The 13,193-nt window shown below is 39.3% G+C and overlaps 1 protein-coding gene across 2 annotated transcripts in view; it reads right to left on the bottom strand.

Moving 5' to 3' along the window:
- The window catches only part of rock1 (Rho-associated, coiled-coil containing protein kinase 1), a 128,618-nt gene that overhangs the window by 26,009 nt on the left and 89,416 nt on the right, over nucleotides 1–13,193 (bottom strand). For both annotated transcript variants that reach the window (XM_049482840.1, XM_049482839.1), the window contains exons 24-26: nucleotides 11,588–11,681; nucleotides 9,147–9,235; nucleotides 7,037–7,228 (exon numbers count right to left, since the gene is read on the bottom strand). In XM_049482840.1, coding sequence (XP_049338797.1) covers nucleotides 7,037–7,228; nucleotides 9,147–9,235; nucleotides 11,588–11,681 — 375 coding nt within the window. The remainder of the gene's footprint in view (nucleotides 1–7,036; nucleotides 7,229–9,146; nucleotides 9,236–11,587; nucleotides 11,682–13,193) is intronic.

Genomic DNA, 13,193 nt, shown 5'->3' with positions numbered 1-13,193 from the left:
AAGGCCTGATCAAACATGTAGGTTTTCAGTCTGGATTTAAACATGTTTAGTGCTGGAGCTCTTCTAATGCTCTCTGTTAACTGGTTCCAGTTAAGAGCAGCGTAGCAGCTAAACGCTAAACGCTGCCTCTCCGTGTTTAGTTTTTACTTTAGGCAGCTCTAACTGAGCAGTTCCTGATGATCTGAGAGTTCTGCTCGGCTCATACTGCTGGAGCACATCAGATAAATATGCTGGTCCTGCACCATTAACACATTTATAGACCAGTAACAGTACCTTAAAGTCTATTCTGTAACAGACTGGTATCCAGTGCAGGGATTTAAGGATGGGGGTGATGTGCTCCCTTCTTTTACTCCTAGTCAGAACTCTGGCTGCTGAATTCTGAATCAGCTGAAGCTGTTTGATGGTCTTTTTTGGGAGTCTAGTTAGGAGTCCATTACAGTAATCAATCCTACTAGAAATAAAGGCGTGGATGAGTTTCTCCAGGTCTGATTTAGACAGAAAATCTCAGATCTTATTGATGTTCTTGAGGTGATAAAATGCTGATTTGGTGACGGCTTTGACGTGACTGTTAAAAGTGAGATCAGAGTCCATTTGTACACCAAGATTACGCACTAGTTCTTTAGATTACAGGCTTTTTGAATCCAGATAGGCAGCTAGTCTGTGCCTCTCATTACTATTCCCAAATAAAATAATCTCTGTTTTATCTTTATTTAATTGCAGAAAGTTCTGTCCCATCCATTTATTGATCTGCTCAAGGCATTTACACAGTGAGTCAATGGGACCATAGTTGTTTGGGCAGAGGGCCATGTAGATCTGAGTGTCATCTGCATAGCTGTGGTAAGATATCCCATAGTCACGCATGATTTCCCGCAGAGGAATCATATATAAATTTAAATAAGAGTGGCCCAAGAATTGAACCCTGGGGTACACCACAGGTCACTGGCACAGTCTCAGAAACATTATTTTCCATTTCCACAAAGTATTTCCTTCCTTGAAGGTTTGAACTGAACCATTTTAGGACAGTTCCAGAAATTCCAACCCGGTTCTCTAGTCTATCTATGAGAATTTTGTGGTCAATGGTGTCAAAAGCAGCACTGAGATCAAGCAGTAGTAGAATAGACATTTTTCCTGAGTCTGTGTTTAAGCGAATGTCATTGATAACCTTAATAAGCGCAGTCTCAGTACTATGATTGGGACGGAAACCTGACTGAAATTGGTCTAGACAGTTATTTATGGACAGGAAGTGCATAACTTGCTTGAAGACAATTTTTTCAATTATTTTTCCAATGAATGGTAGATTAGAGATTGGTCTGTAATTTTTCAATAAGTTTGTATCTAAATTTTTCTTTTTTAAGAGAGGCTTCACAACGGCTGTTTTTAATGCATTTGGGAAAACACCTGACATGAGTGAGGTATTTACAATTTGAAGAATGTCTGCTGATATTGAGTAAAAAACATTCTTTAAAAACTTGGTTGGTAATGTATCAAGACTGCAGGTGGATGATTTGAGGTGACTCACTGTATCAATTAAAACTTCTTCATTAATAGTGCTAAACTGGCACATGCTGACTATGATGATTTTGCATGGTTTTGGAGAGCACGAGGGCTCGTTGGTGAATGTAGATGTACTGATGGCTTGTCTGATATTGTGGATTTTAGTATTAAAAAAATTAGCAAACTCATTACATCTCTCAGTTGAAACTAGCTCAGGGGTCATTTTTATAGGTGAGTTAGTTAGTCTGTCAACCACAGTGAAAAGAACTTTGCTATTGTTAATATTATTGTTAATAATGCTGGAGAAGTAGGTTTGTCTACATGTGCACATTATTTTATTGTAATCACGCAATCTATCTTTAAAAATTTCTTTGTGAATGTGAAGCTTGGTTTTACGCCATCTGCGCTCAGCTTTTCTGCATTCTCTCTTTTGGAGCTGAACTGCAGCATCATTTCTCCATGGTGCTTTCTGCTTGCATGGCATGGTTTTAACTCTAACTGGTGCAATCTCATCTAAAACTCTAGCAGTTTTTGAGTTAAAACTATCCAGCAGAGTATCTACAGAGTCTGATGGTTTGCATGGTGCAGAGCACACTTTGCTCACAAAAAGTTCAGCTGTCATGTCATTTATCTGCCTTTTCTTGTACCTAATCTGTCTGGTTTCACTGTGTATTGAAGTCCACATTTCAAAGAAGACACAGTAGTGATCTGACAGTGCAACATCCTTAATAGAGGCTGATATGTTGAGACCCTTCGAAATAACCAAATCCAGGGTGTGACCATGACAGTGTGTGCTTCCAGTCACATGCTGAGAGAGTTCAAAAGAGTCAAATACATCATAGAGTTCTCTGGCATAATTATCCTTGGAATTATCAATATGAATGTTAAAATCACCAGCAACAATAAAATGATCAAATTCAGTAGAAATGAAAGACAGCATTTCTGTAAAATCATCAATAAAATCAGCATTGTACCTTGGAGGCCTGTAGACAATTACTAGTAATATTCTTGGTGTCCCTTTTAAAACTGCACCTAAATATTCAAAAGATGTGAAATCACCAAGTGATAAAAGCTTGCATTGGAAAGTATCATCAAACAGCATAGCTACACCTCCACCTTTCTTGCCGGTACGTGAGACATTTAAAAAGTTAAAGTTTGGTGGAGCCGACTCAATTAATACACTTTCAGCACTACAAGAATTTAACCATGTCTCTGTTAAAAACAGAAAATCAAGCCCATAATTTGTAATAAAATCATTAATTAGATAAGACTTGTTTGTAAGAGATCTGATATTTAGTAGAGCTAACTTAATAACCTGTGTGTTTTGTTCCAAAGCCTGTGGGTTACAATTTACATACTGCAAGTTGGATATATTCACATTATGTGACCTATACTCTCTGTTCTTTCTGCTTCTGATAAGAACTGGAATGGGGGAGATAACTGGCACACAGGGTCCGTACTTGTATTGGAAACATGTACTGCTGACTTCACCATTGTAGCAGCACGGACCCAAAATATATCAGTTTGCTGGATTACTTGCGGCGGCCTCTTCCCTTATGGTGGAGGGAGGTGGGAGGGGCTCCTGCTGGTGAAGAAGTCGAGAGCGGAGCTGTCTGTCCGGTGGTTTAGGAGCTTGTCTCTTCTTTTTGGGTTGTGGGGGGAGATACAGATACAGATACAGAATCACCAGCACCGTAATCTGTTGTACCCGTACTGCTCTGTAATTAATCTACAGTTACAGTAGATACAGAATCACCAGCAGTGTAATCTGTTGTACCCGTACTGCTCTGTAATTAATCTACAGTTACAGTAGATACAGAATCACCAGCAGTGTAATCTGTTGTACCCGTACTGCTCTGTAATTAATCTACAGTTACAGTAGATACAGAATCACCAGCACTGTAATCTGTTGTACCCGTACTGCTCTGTAATTAATCTACAGTTACAGTAGATACAGAATCACCAGCACTGTAATCTGTTGTACCCGTACTGCTCTGTAATTAATCTACAGTTACAGTAGATACAGAATCACCAGCACTGTAATCTGTTGTACCCATACTGCTCTGTAATTAATCTACAGTTACAGTAGATACAGAATCACCAGCACTGTAATCTGTTGTACCCATACTGCTCTGTAATTAATCTACAGTTACAGTAGATACAGAATCACCAGCGCTGTAATCTGTTGTACCCATACTGCTCTGTAATTAATCTACAGTTACAGTAGATACAGAATCACCAGCGCCGTAATCTGTTGTACCCATACTGCTCTGTAATTAATCTACAGTTACAGTAGATACAGAATCACCAGCACCGTAATCTGTTGTACCCGTACTGCTCTGTAATGAATCTACAGTTACAGTAGATACAGAATCACCAGCACTGTAATCTGTTGTACCCGTACTGCTCTGTAATTAATCTACAGTTACAGTAGATACAGAATCACCAGCACTGTAATCTGTTGTACCCATACTGCTCTGTAATTAATCTACAGTTACAGTAGATACAGAATCACCAGCGCTGTAATCTGTTGTACCCATACTGCTCTGTAATTAATCTACAGTTACAGTAGATACAGAATCACCAGCGCCGTAATCTGTTGTACCCATACTGCTCTGTAATTAATCTACAGTTACAGTAGATACAGAATCACCAGCGCCGTAATCTGTTGTACCCATACTGCTCTGTAATTAATCTACAGTTACAGTAGATACAGAATCACCAGCACCGTAATCTGTTGTACCCGTACTGCTCTGTAATTAATCTACAGTTACAGTAGATACAGAATCACCAGCAGTGTAATCTGTTGTACCCGTACTGCTCTGTAATTAATCTACAGTTACAGTAGATACAGAATCACCAGCAGTGTAATCTGTTGTACCCATACTGCTCTGTTATTAATCTACAGTTACAGTAGATACAGAATCACCAGCACTGTAATCTGTTGCACCCGTACTGCTCTGTTATTAATCTACAGTTACAGTAGATACAGAATCACCAGCACTGTAATCTGTTGTACCCGTACTGCTCTGTAATTAATCTACAGTTACAGTAGATACAGAATCAACAGCATCGTAATCTGTTGTACCCGTACTGCTCTGTAATTAATCTACAGTTACAGTAGATACAGAATCAACAGCATCGTAATCTGTTGTAGAAGTGAAACGATTACTCGAGTAATTCAAGTTACTCGATTAAAAAAATTGATAGAGTAATTTTCTGTGCCTCGAGTAATCGTTTATTTAATAAAAAAAAAAAGCATGCGGTAATTCGTGCTTTTAATATGAACCAGCGTTCAGCAATACGTCACCCGTGAACAGGAAAAAGAGAGACAGTGGAGGTTTTAGTAGAGAAGAGGGTATTTTAAAGTGCCGAGGGGAGAAGAGCAACAACTTACGAAGAAAAAGGACAATAATAATGTAGTATTTTAGGCTGGACAGGGTAGATTCGCTCTTGTCTCCCACAACAGCACGTCTTTAATGCTGAACTCAGCGCTGAGGAGTTTATAAACTAATACACGTCACCGGCTTGGTGAGACGAACTGGAAACATCTCTGCTGTTCAGAAGCTAAGATGCACAACATAATGCAAATGTTTTTGCCTTTTTTATTGATTTATTTCCTGTAGTTTTGATACTTATAAGAAATTCTTGTTGAAAATAATTTAACTTAATTCAGTACAAATTATTATTATTCCTTTATTTATTTCTATTTGTGTTCGCAGTTTAAAAAAAGGTATGTTGTGAATTTAAAAATAAAACGTATCTTAAAAAGGAAATCAATTGGTCATTCATTATTATATGAAATGTCTTGTTTTCTCTTGTGTATTTTTTAAATTACTCTTTAAGCAAACAAATGTTTTATCCGATTACTCGATTAATCGAAACGATTTTTCAGTAGAGTACTCGATTACTAAAATAATCGATAGCTGCAGCCCTAACCTGTTGTACCCATACTACTGCGTGATGCACCTGACAACCAGGGGGAGTCAGATTTCAGCACACCACTTCTTCTTTTTTTATTTAACTTCCTGTAGAAAAGTGTTAGACCACGGTTTACCTGATCCTGACTGAAACTACCTTTTTTTTTTGTTCATTATGGAGCCAAATCTGGTCTATCGACATGAGCAACTAAACAAGCTGATCTATTCATCAATCTTGTTCTGTTTATTAAGCAGCTCCAAGTGGAAAGTGTGCACATCAAGGGGAAAATACCACAAAAACTGTGCATCATTTTAATAGTTGACATACAGCCGCGCTCTCTCATAATGTCTCTCTCTCTCACTCGTACTGTCTCTCTCTCCCTTTCTCCCTCTATTGTGACGTCTCTCTCCCACCCTCTCACACAGTCTCTACCCCTCTTTCAGTCGTGCTGTCTCTGTGCTCTCTCTTCCTCCCTCTCGCGCTGTCTCTCCCTCTCTTTGAGCCGTGCAGTCTCTCACGCTGTCACCCACTAATTCTGTCCCTCCCTCTTTCTCTCCCTCTTACTCGCTCTCTCGCACTGTTTTTCTCTTACTCACGCACTGTTTCTTCCTCTTTGTCTCACTCGCACTGTTTCCCTCTCTCTCATTCTTAGTCGCTCTCTCTCCCTCTCTCTCTTACTCGCTCTCTCGCACTGTTTTTCTCTCACTCGCACTCTCTCCCTCTCTCCCATACTCGCTCTCTCGCACTGTTTTTCTCTCACTCGCACTGTTTTTCTCTTACTCAAGCACAGTTTCTTCCTCTTTCTCTCACTCGCTCTCTCGCACTGTCTCCCTCTCTCTCATTCTTACTCGCTCTCTCGCACTGTTTTTCTCTCACTCGCTCTCTCTCCCTCTCTCCCATACTCGCTCTCTCGCACTGTTTTTCTCTCACTCGCACTGTTTTTCTCTTACTCAAGCACAGTTTCTTCCTCTTTCTCTCACTCGCTCTCTCGCACTGTCTCCCTCTCTCTCATTCTTACTCGCTCTCTCACACTGTTTTTCTCTCGCTCACTCACTGTCTCCCTCTTTCTCTCTCTTACTCGCACTCTCTCTCACTTGCACGCTCTCTTTCACTCTCTCGCTCAATAACGCTCTCTCTCTCTCATTCGCGTGCTGTCTTTTCCTCTCTCTCTCGCACTCGCTCTCTTGCACTGTCTCTCTCATGCGTTGTCTCTCACACTCGCGCTGTCTTTCTCCTTTTCAATCACTCACTCGCTCTCTCGCACTCGCTCTCTTGCACTGTCTCTCTCATACGTTGTCTCTCACACTCGCGCTGTCTTTCTCCTTCTCACTCACTCACTCGCTCGCTCTCTCGCTCCCTCTCTCACACTGTCTCTTGCTCACTAGTGCTCTCTCTTTCTCACTCGCACACTGTCTCCCAGAAAGCTGGAGTCTCTCATGATGACAGTATGAGAATAAGAAGAACTCATCTCTGCTGTTAAATAAATAAACTGTGTGAGAGTAATCATCACGTTTTTGTATTTTAAAACGATACCCAGCTCTAATCGTTACACAGTGTATGATAAGATATTGATTGATTGATTGATTCTCGTGTGATTGGTCTGTGATGCTCCAGCTCTCACCGCCTGCATCTCGTTCAGCTCCTTCTGGTATTTGATGGCCATGTGGTTGAACTTCTCCTTCTCCTGGTTGAGCTCCAGCTGCAGCTTGCGGTTCTCCTTCTCCTTCTTCCTCAGGTCCGTGGTGCTGCCCCGGTTCTTCCTGTCCAGCTTCATGTCCTTCCTGTTCATGATCTCAGCCAGTTTATTCACCGCCTAAAGGACAGGAGAGAAAACCAATCAGTTCAGTTCATTTCTATGTTCCCGCCATTTAACAAAAGGAGCCAATCATCTCGGAGGGAGAGCAGATAGTGTTAGTGTGGAAGCCCTGTCCTCCCTCGATTAGTTGTGCTGTCCTTCACTCTGTCTGTCCTCTCTCTCATTCGCCCTGTCTCTTGCTCAGTCTCTCTGTCTCTCGCTCAGTCTCTGTCTCATTCGCTCTGTCTCTTGCTCTATCTCTCTGTCTCTCGCTCAGTCTCTGTCTCATTCGCCCTGTCTCTCTGTCTCTCGCTCAGTCTCTGTCTCATTCGCCCTGTCTCTTGCTCAGTCTCTGTCTCATTCGCCCTGTCTCTTGCTCTATCTCTCTGTCTCTCGCTCAGTCTCTGGCTCATTGGCCCTGTCTCTTGCTCAGTCTCTCTGTCTCTCGCTCAGTCTCTCTCTCTCTCATTCGCCTGTCTCTTGCTCTATCTCTCTGTCTCTCGCTCAGTCTCTGTCTCATTCACCCTGTCTCTCTGTCTCTCGCTCAGTCTCTGGCTCATTGGCCCTGTCTCTTGCTCAGTCTCTCTGTCTCTCGCTCAGTCTCTCTCTCTCTCATTCGCCTGTCTCTTGCTCAATCTCTCTGTCTCTCGCTCAGTCTTGCTCATTCACCCTGTCTCTTGCTCAGTCTCTGTCTCATTCGCCCTGTCTCTTGCTCATTCGCCCTGTCTCTTGCTCAGTCTCTCTGTCTCTCGCTCAGTCTGTCTCATTCACCCTGTCTCTTTCTCAGTCTCTCTGTCTCTCGCTCAGTCTCTGTCTCATTCGCCCTGTCTCTCTGTCTCTCGCTCAGTCTCTGGCTCATTGGCCCTGTCTCTTGCTCAGTCTCTCTGTCTCTCGCTCAGTCTCTCTCTCTCTCTCATTCGCCTGTCTCTTGCTCAATCTCTCTGTCTCTCGCTCAGTCTTGCTCATTCACCCTGTCTCTTGCTCAGTCTCTGTCTCATTCGCCCTGTCTCTTGCTCATTCACCCTGTCTCTTGCTCAGTCTCTCTGTCTCTCGCTCAGTCTCTGTCTCATTCGCCCTGTCTCTTGCTCTATCTCTCTGTCTCTCGCTCAGTCTCTGTCTCATTCGCCCTGTCTCTTGCTCAGTCTCTCTGTCTCTCGCTCAGTCTCTCTCTCTCTCATTCGCCTGTCTCTTGCTCATTCACCCTGTCTCTTGCTCAGTCTCTGTCTCATTCGCCCTGTCTCTTGCTCATTCGCCCTGTCTCTTGCTCAGTCTCTCTGTCTCTCGCTCAGTCTGTCTCATTCACCCTGTCTCTTGCTCAGTCTCTCTGTCTCTCGCTCAGTCTCTGTCTCATTCGCCCTGTCTCTCGCTCAGTCTCTGGCTCATTGGCCCTGTCTCTCGCTCAGTCTCTCTGTCTCTCGCTCAGTCTCTCTCTCTCATTCGCCTGTCTCTTGCTCAATCTCTCTGTCTCTCGCTCAGTCTTGCTCATTCACCCTGTCTCTTGCTCAGTCTCTGTCTCATTCGCCCTGTCTCTTGCTCAGTCTCTCTGTCTCTCGCTCAGTCTGTCTCATTCACCCTGTCTCTTGCTCAGTCTCTCTGTCTCTCGCTCAGTCTGTCTCATTCACCCTGTCTCTTGCTCAGTCTCTGTCTCATTCACCCTCTCTTGCTCAGTCTCTCTGTCTCTCGCTCAGTCTGTCTCATTCACCCTGTCTCTTGCTCAGTCTCTCTGTCTCTCGCTCAGTCTCTGTCTCATTCGCCCTGTCTCTTGCTCAGTCTCTCTGTCTCTCGCTCTGTAATTACAGCATTACCTTCAATTTATTACATTATGAAAGAGTGACCAGAGTCTGATCCAGGATCATTTACACATCTACAGAAAGCTGCCTCAGACCAGGAGCAGTCCTAGTACAGATCTGAGGCCAGGTGATGTTCTTAGACCTACCTGGGTCTTCAGGGTTCGCTCTGTGTTCAGTATCTTCTCGTAATTTGCCTTGATGGAGTTGGAAATTTCTTCCTTCTGGGCTGAATATTCTGCAAAATAACAAAGACGAGAAGAGAACAGCGTTAAAAACAAACCTAAATCTGCTCTACACTGCTGAACACAATACAGTAAAACCGTAAAAACAGAAACACAACATGCTCCCTCAAGCTACATCTATAAATTACTTTTTTAAGGACTATAACTGTGTTATATATTAAGTATCATGGCACAGCTATAATTATATCGGTATCAGCTGATAAAAGCTTTTTTTAAGAATCACTGGCATTTCTCTGATGTTTAGATATTTTATATGCTTCCTTTTTATTAGTTTGAATAGATGTCGTTTCATTTAATTTTATTGTATGTATAAAGCTGGTTAAAAGCTAAAATGTAAGGTGAATAAAGGGTCAATTTGTTACTAAATTAGTTTTTTTAATTTAGGTCCAGAACTGCCAAAAAAAAAAAAAAAAAAATCAATTAATTAGTAATATATTATTTATATTGTTATATAATGCATTCATTAAATTTCTGCATTTATATATTCCTCTATCAATTTAACATATTATTTACTATTTTTTTCTCTGTATGTATGTATTTATGTTTTTTTACTTTTGCTTAATTTATCTATTCATTCATTTTTCTTATTTATTAATTTCTGTATTTCTTTCTTCGTATAGTAATAAAGACGCATGTTTTTTTTACGTTCAAGATTATCAATCAACAGCAGAGAGAAGAACTGATTGGAGTAGAAGAGCCTGGAGCTCAAAAATGTCACAGAGACAACAGTACAAATTTACAACTTACAGAACTCTGTAGGTTGTAAATTATATATTATGAGTATTACAGGGTTCATACCTGTGTTAATCATTAAATAAATCAAAATAAATCAATTTTCATGACTTTTTCATGCCTTCAACAAAGATTTGCAGACGGAATTTCCATGACTTTTCCAAAACTTTTAGGGTATTTATTTATTTTTTTCCAAAACTTATCCAGGTCTGGAAATTGCTATATTAAAATTACTAGGGGTGTCACGATTCTCTAAATCTGCGATCCTTTCCTTTTTTTTTTTTTTTTTTACAGCAGAGAGGACTATACCAGTTTTAGATTAGTCTATGGTCAGTCATTGGTTTGATTTATCAAATTTACAATATCTTATTTCAAAAGGTGGGCTTGATATAAGTGATGCAAAGTGATACAAGTGATCTGTAATACACCATGTTAGACACTAATGGTCAAATTTAAATAATTTAATTAAGATATATATGTAATGTCATCTAGTGGCTTTTTTTGGTAGCAGCAGTGTGCACTATTAAAACAGCAATGTGCAACATAACAACATAAATAATAAAAAATACAGGAACAGTCATGTACAAAATAATAGAACAATTAGAGCCTTAACAAACTGAACTCTATCCTACTATAACAGTTAAACATGAAAAATAAGACTAAGACTTCGATGAAATATCGAACCAAAAATTACATGACTTTTTCAGGTTTTCCCTGACCCTGGTATTATTGAAAATTGGCATCGGCCCTTTGCATTCCTGAATTTGTTTGTTTGGGTTTTGTGCCATATCAGCAACATGATGGCTATTTTATGGCATCAACAATGTTCATATCTTGAGCATCACAGTCTTAAATTAGTGTCTTCATATGAAGGACCTCCAGAAAATTAAGTATTTTAGCTGGTGGAATTGTTTCAAACAGTTCTTTCACGTTTGCAACCCTATAAAAGTCCTTTCTGGTGGTTAAAAGTGCAGGGCAGTCTACTAAGATATGTTTAATTGTTAGAGGAGTATCACAGAACTGGCAGGCTGGAGTCCGTTCGCCAACCAGGAGGTGACAGTGGGTAAGAGCAATATGTCCAATTCGGCACCTAGTCATGATTGTCTGTTCTTGTCTATTAAGGAAGTCCATATTGCATTTTCTATTTATGATTGGTGATATTTCATACAGTTTATTTTGTGGAGTGCTGGACCATTCATCTTGCCATTTTCTTCTACAGTGAGTGAAAGTTGACAAGATAGTAGGCATCTGTAAATGGGACATAGTTCCAAGAAAGGTCCTGGTTTCTTAGATTCTAGAGAATGTAAAATCTGTAGAGGTTGTAGAGGTCTCTGTCTGAGGCTAGTAGTTCTTGGATAACTGGGTGGTCCATGTTCAAAGATTCCAGAGCATTGATGCAGGACTTTGAGTCTGTACAGATACATTTTTTGTAGGAGCTAGTAGTTATATATATCTGACATGAGCCTTCCTGAATAAACTTGTTTATTGTGTTATAAACATATTAATTACCTTGAATTACCTTTTTTGCCTTGCATATTGTTGGCAGTAATAAAACACACACACACACACACATATATAAACCGTAGCTGACTGCAGCGTGTGGAAGATCTTACCGTCCTCCTGAGATCGGAGCTTCTCGTCCAGCTCGGCTTTCTCCCTGCTGAGGGTCTCCACGTCTTTGGTAAGGGTTTTGTTGGAATCCTCAAGCTGAGAAAAACACGTCAGAAATGTTTATCACTCTGGGTTGGAGAGTTTATGGGGTAGTGGAGCATCAGATCAGTTCAATATCCAACAATACTCTGCATTACGAGACTAAAATTAAATATAAAAATTCACATTAAAAGTATGTGTATATAAGCTTGACCAGTATATATCTGGTACCTGATAATAAAGGCTTATATTCAGGCATTTGTTTTCTTAGACGTAGAGTAGATATAAGGAGGAGACCATGGCTGTGAGATCTCGTAATGCTCAACCCAGTGCATGTTTAAGGACAAAATCCCGCCCTTTAACAAAAAGAGCCAATCAGCTTGGAGGAGTAGAAGATTGCCTCGATGTGGAGATCTGTGCAAGAGCAGCAGCCATACCAAGCTTAAAAAAAATCTTATTTTTGTATATAGTAGAGTCTATCTCAGATATATCCTGTATAAGTGTGTATATAAGTGTGTACAAGTGTGTGTATAAATGTGTATATGTAAGTGTGTTGCTATGGTTACCCTTGCTATAGTAGAGTCTCTCTCGGACATATCCTGTATAAGTGTGTGTATATAAACATGTATAAATGTGTATATATAAGTGTGTATAGAAAAGTGTGTATAAGTGTGTATATATATGTGTGTGTATATAAGTGTGTATAAGTGTGTATATATATATATATAAGTGTGTGTATATAAGTGTGTATATATATATATATATATAAGTGTGTGTATATAAGTGTGTATAAGTGTGTATATATATATATAAGTGTGTGTATATAAGTGTGTATAAGTGTGTATATATATATATAAGTGTGTGTATATAAGTGTGTATAAGTGTGTATATATATATATAAGTGTGTGTATATAAGTGTGTATAAGTGTGTATATATATATATAAGTGTGTGTATATAAGTGTGTATAAGTGTGTATATATATATATAAGTGTGTGTATATAAGTGTGTATAAGTGTGTATATATATATATATAAGTGTGTGTACATAAGTGTGTATAAGTGTGTATATATATATATAAGTGTGTGTATATAAGTGTGTATAAGTGTGTATATATATATATAAGTGTGTGTATATAAGTGTGTATAAGTGTGTATATATATATATAAGTGTGTGTATATAAGTGTGTATAAGTGTGTATATATATATATAAGTGTGTGTATATAAGTGTGTATAAGTGTGTATATATATATATAAGTGTGTGTATATAAGTGTGTATAAGTGTGTATATATATATATAAGTGTGTGTATATAAGTGTGTATAAGTGTGTATATATATATATAAGTGTGTGTATATAAGTGTGTATAAGTGTGTATATATATATATATAAGTGTGTGTACATAAGTGTGTATAAGTGTGTATATATATATATATATATATAAGTGTGTGTATATAAGTGTGTATAAGTGTGTATATATATATAAGTGTGTGTATATAAGTGTGTATAAGTGTGTATATATATATATATAAGTGTGTGTATATAAGTGTGTATAAGTGTGTATATATATAT

This window comes from Astyanax mexicanus, chromosome 8 (genome assembly GCF_023375975.1).
Source record: "Astyanax mexicanus isolate ESR-SI-001 chromosome 8, AstMex3_surface, whole genome shotgun sequence".
NCBI classification, from domain to species: Eukaryota; Metazoa; Chordata; class Actinopteri; order Characiformes; family Acestrorhamphidae; genus Astyanax; species Astyanax mexicanus.
This window is presented reverse-complemented; position numbering and strand designations above follow the sequence as displayed.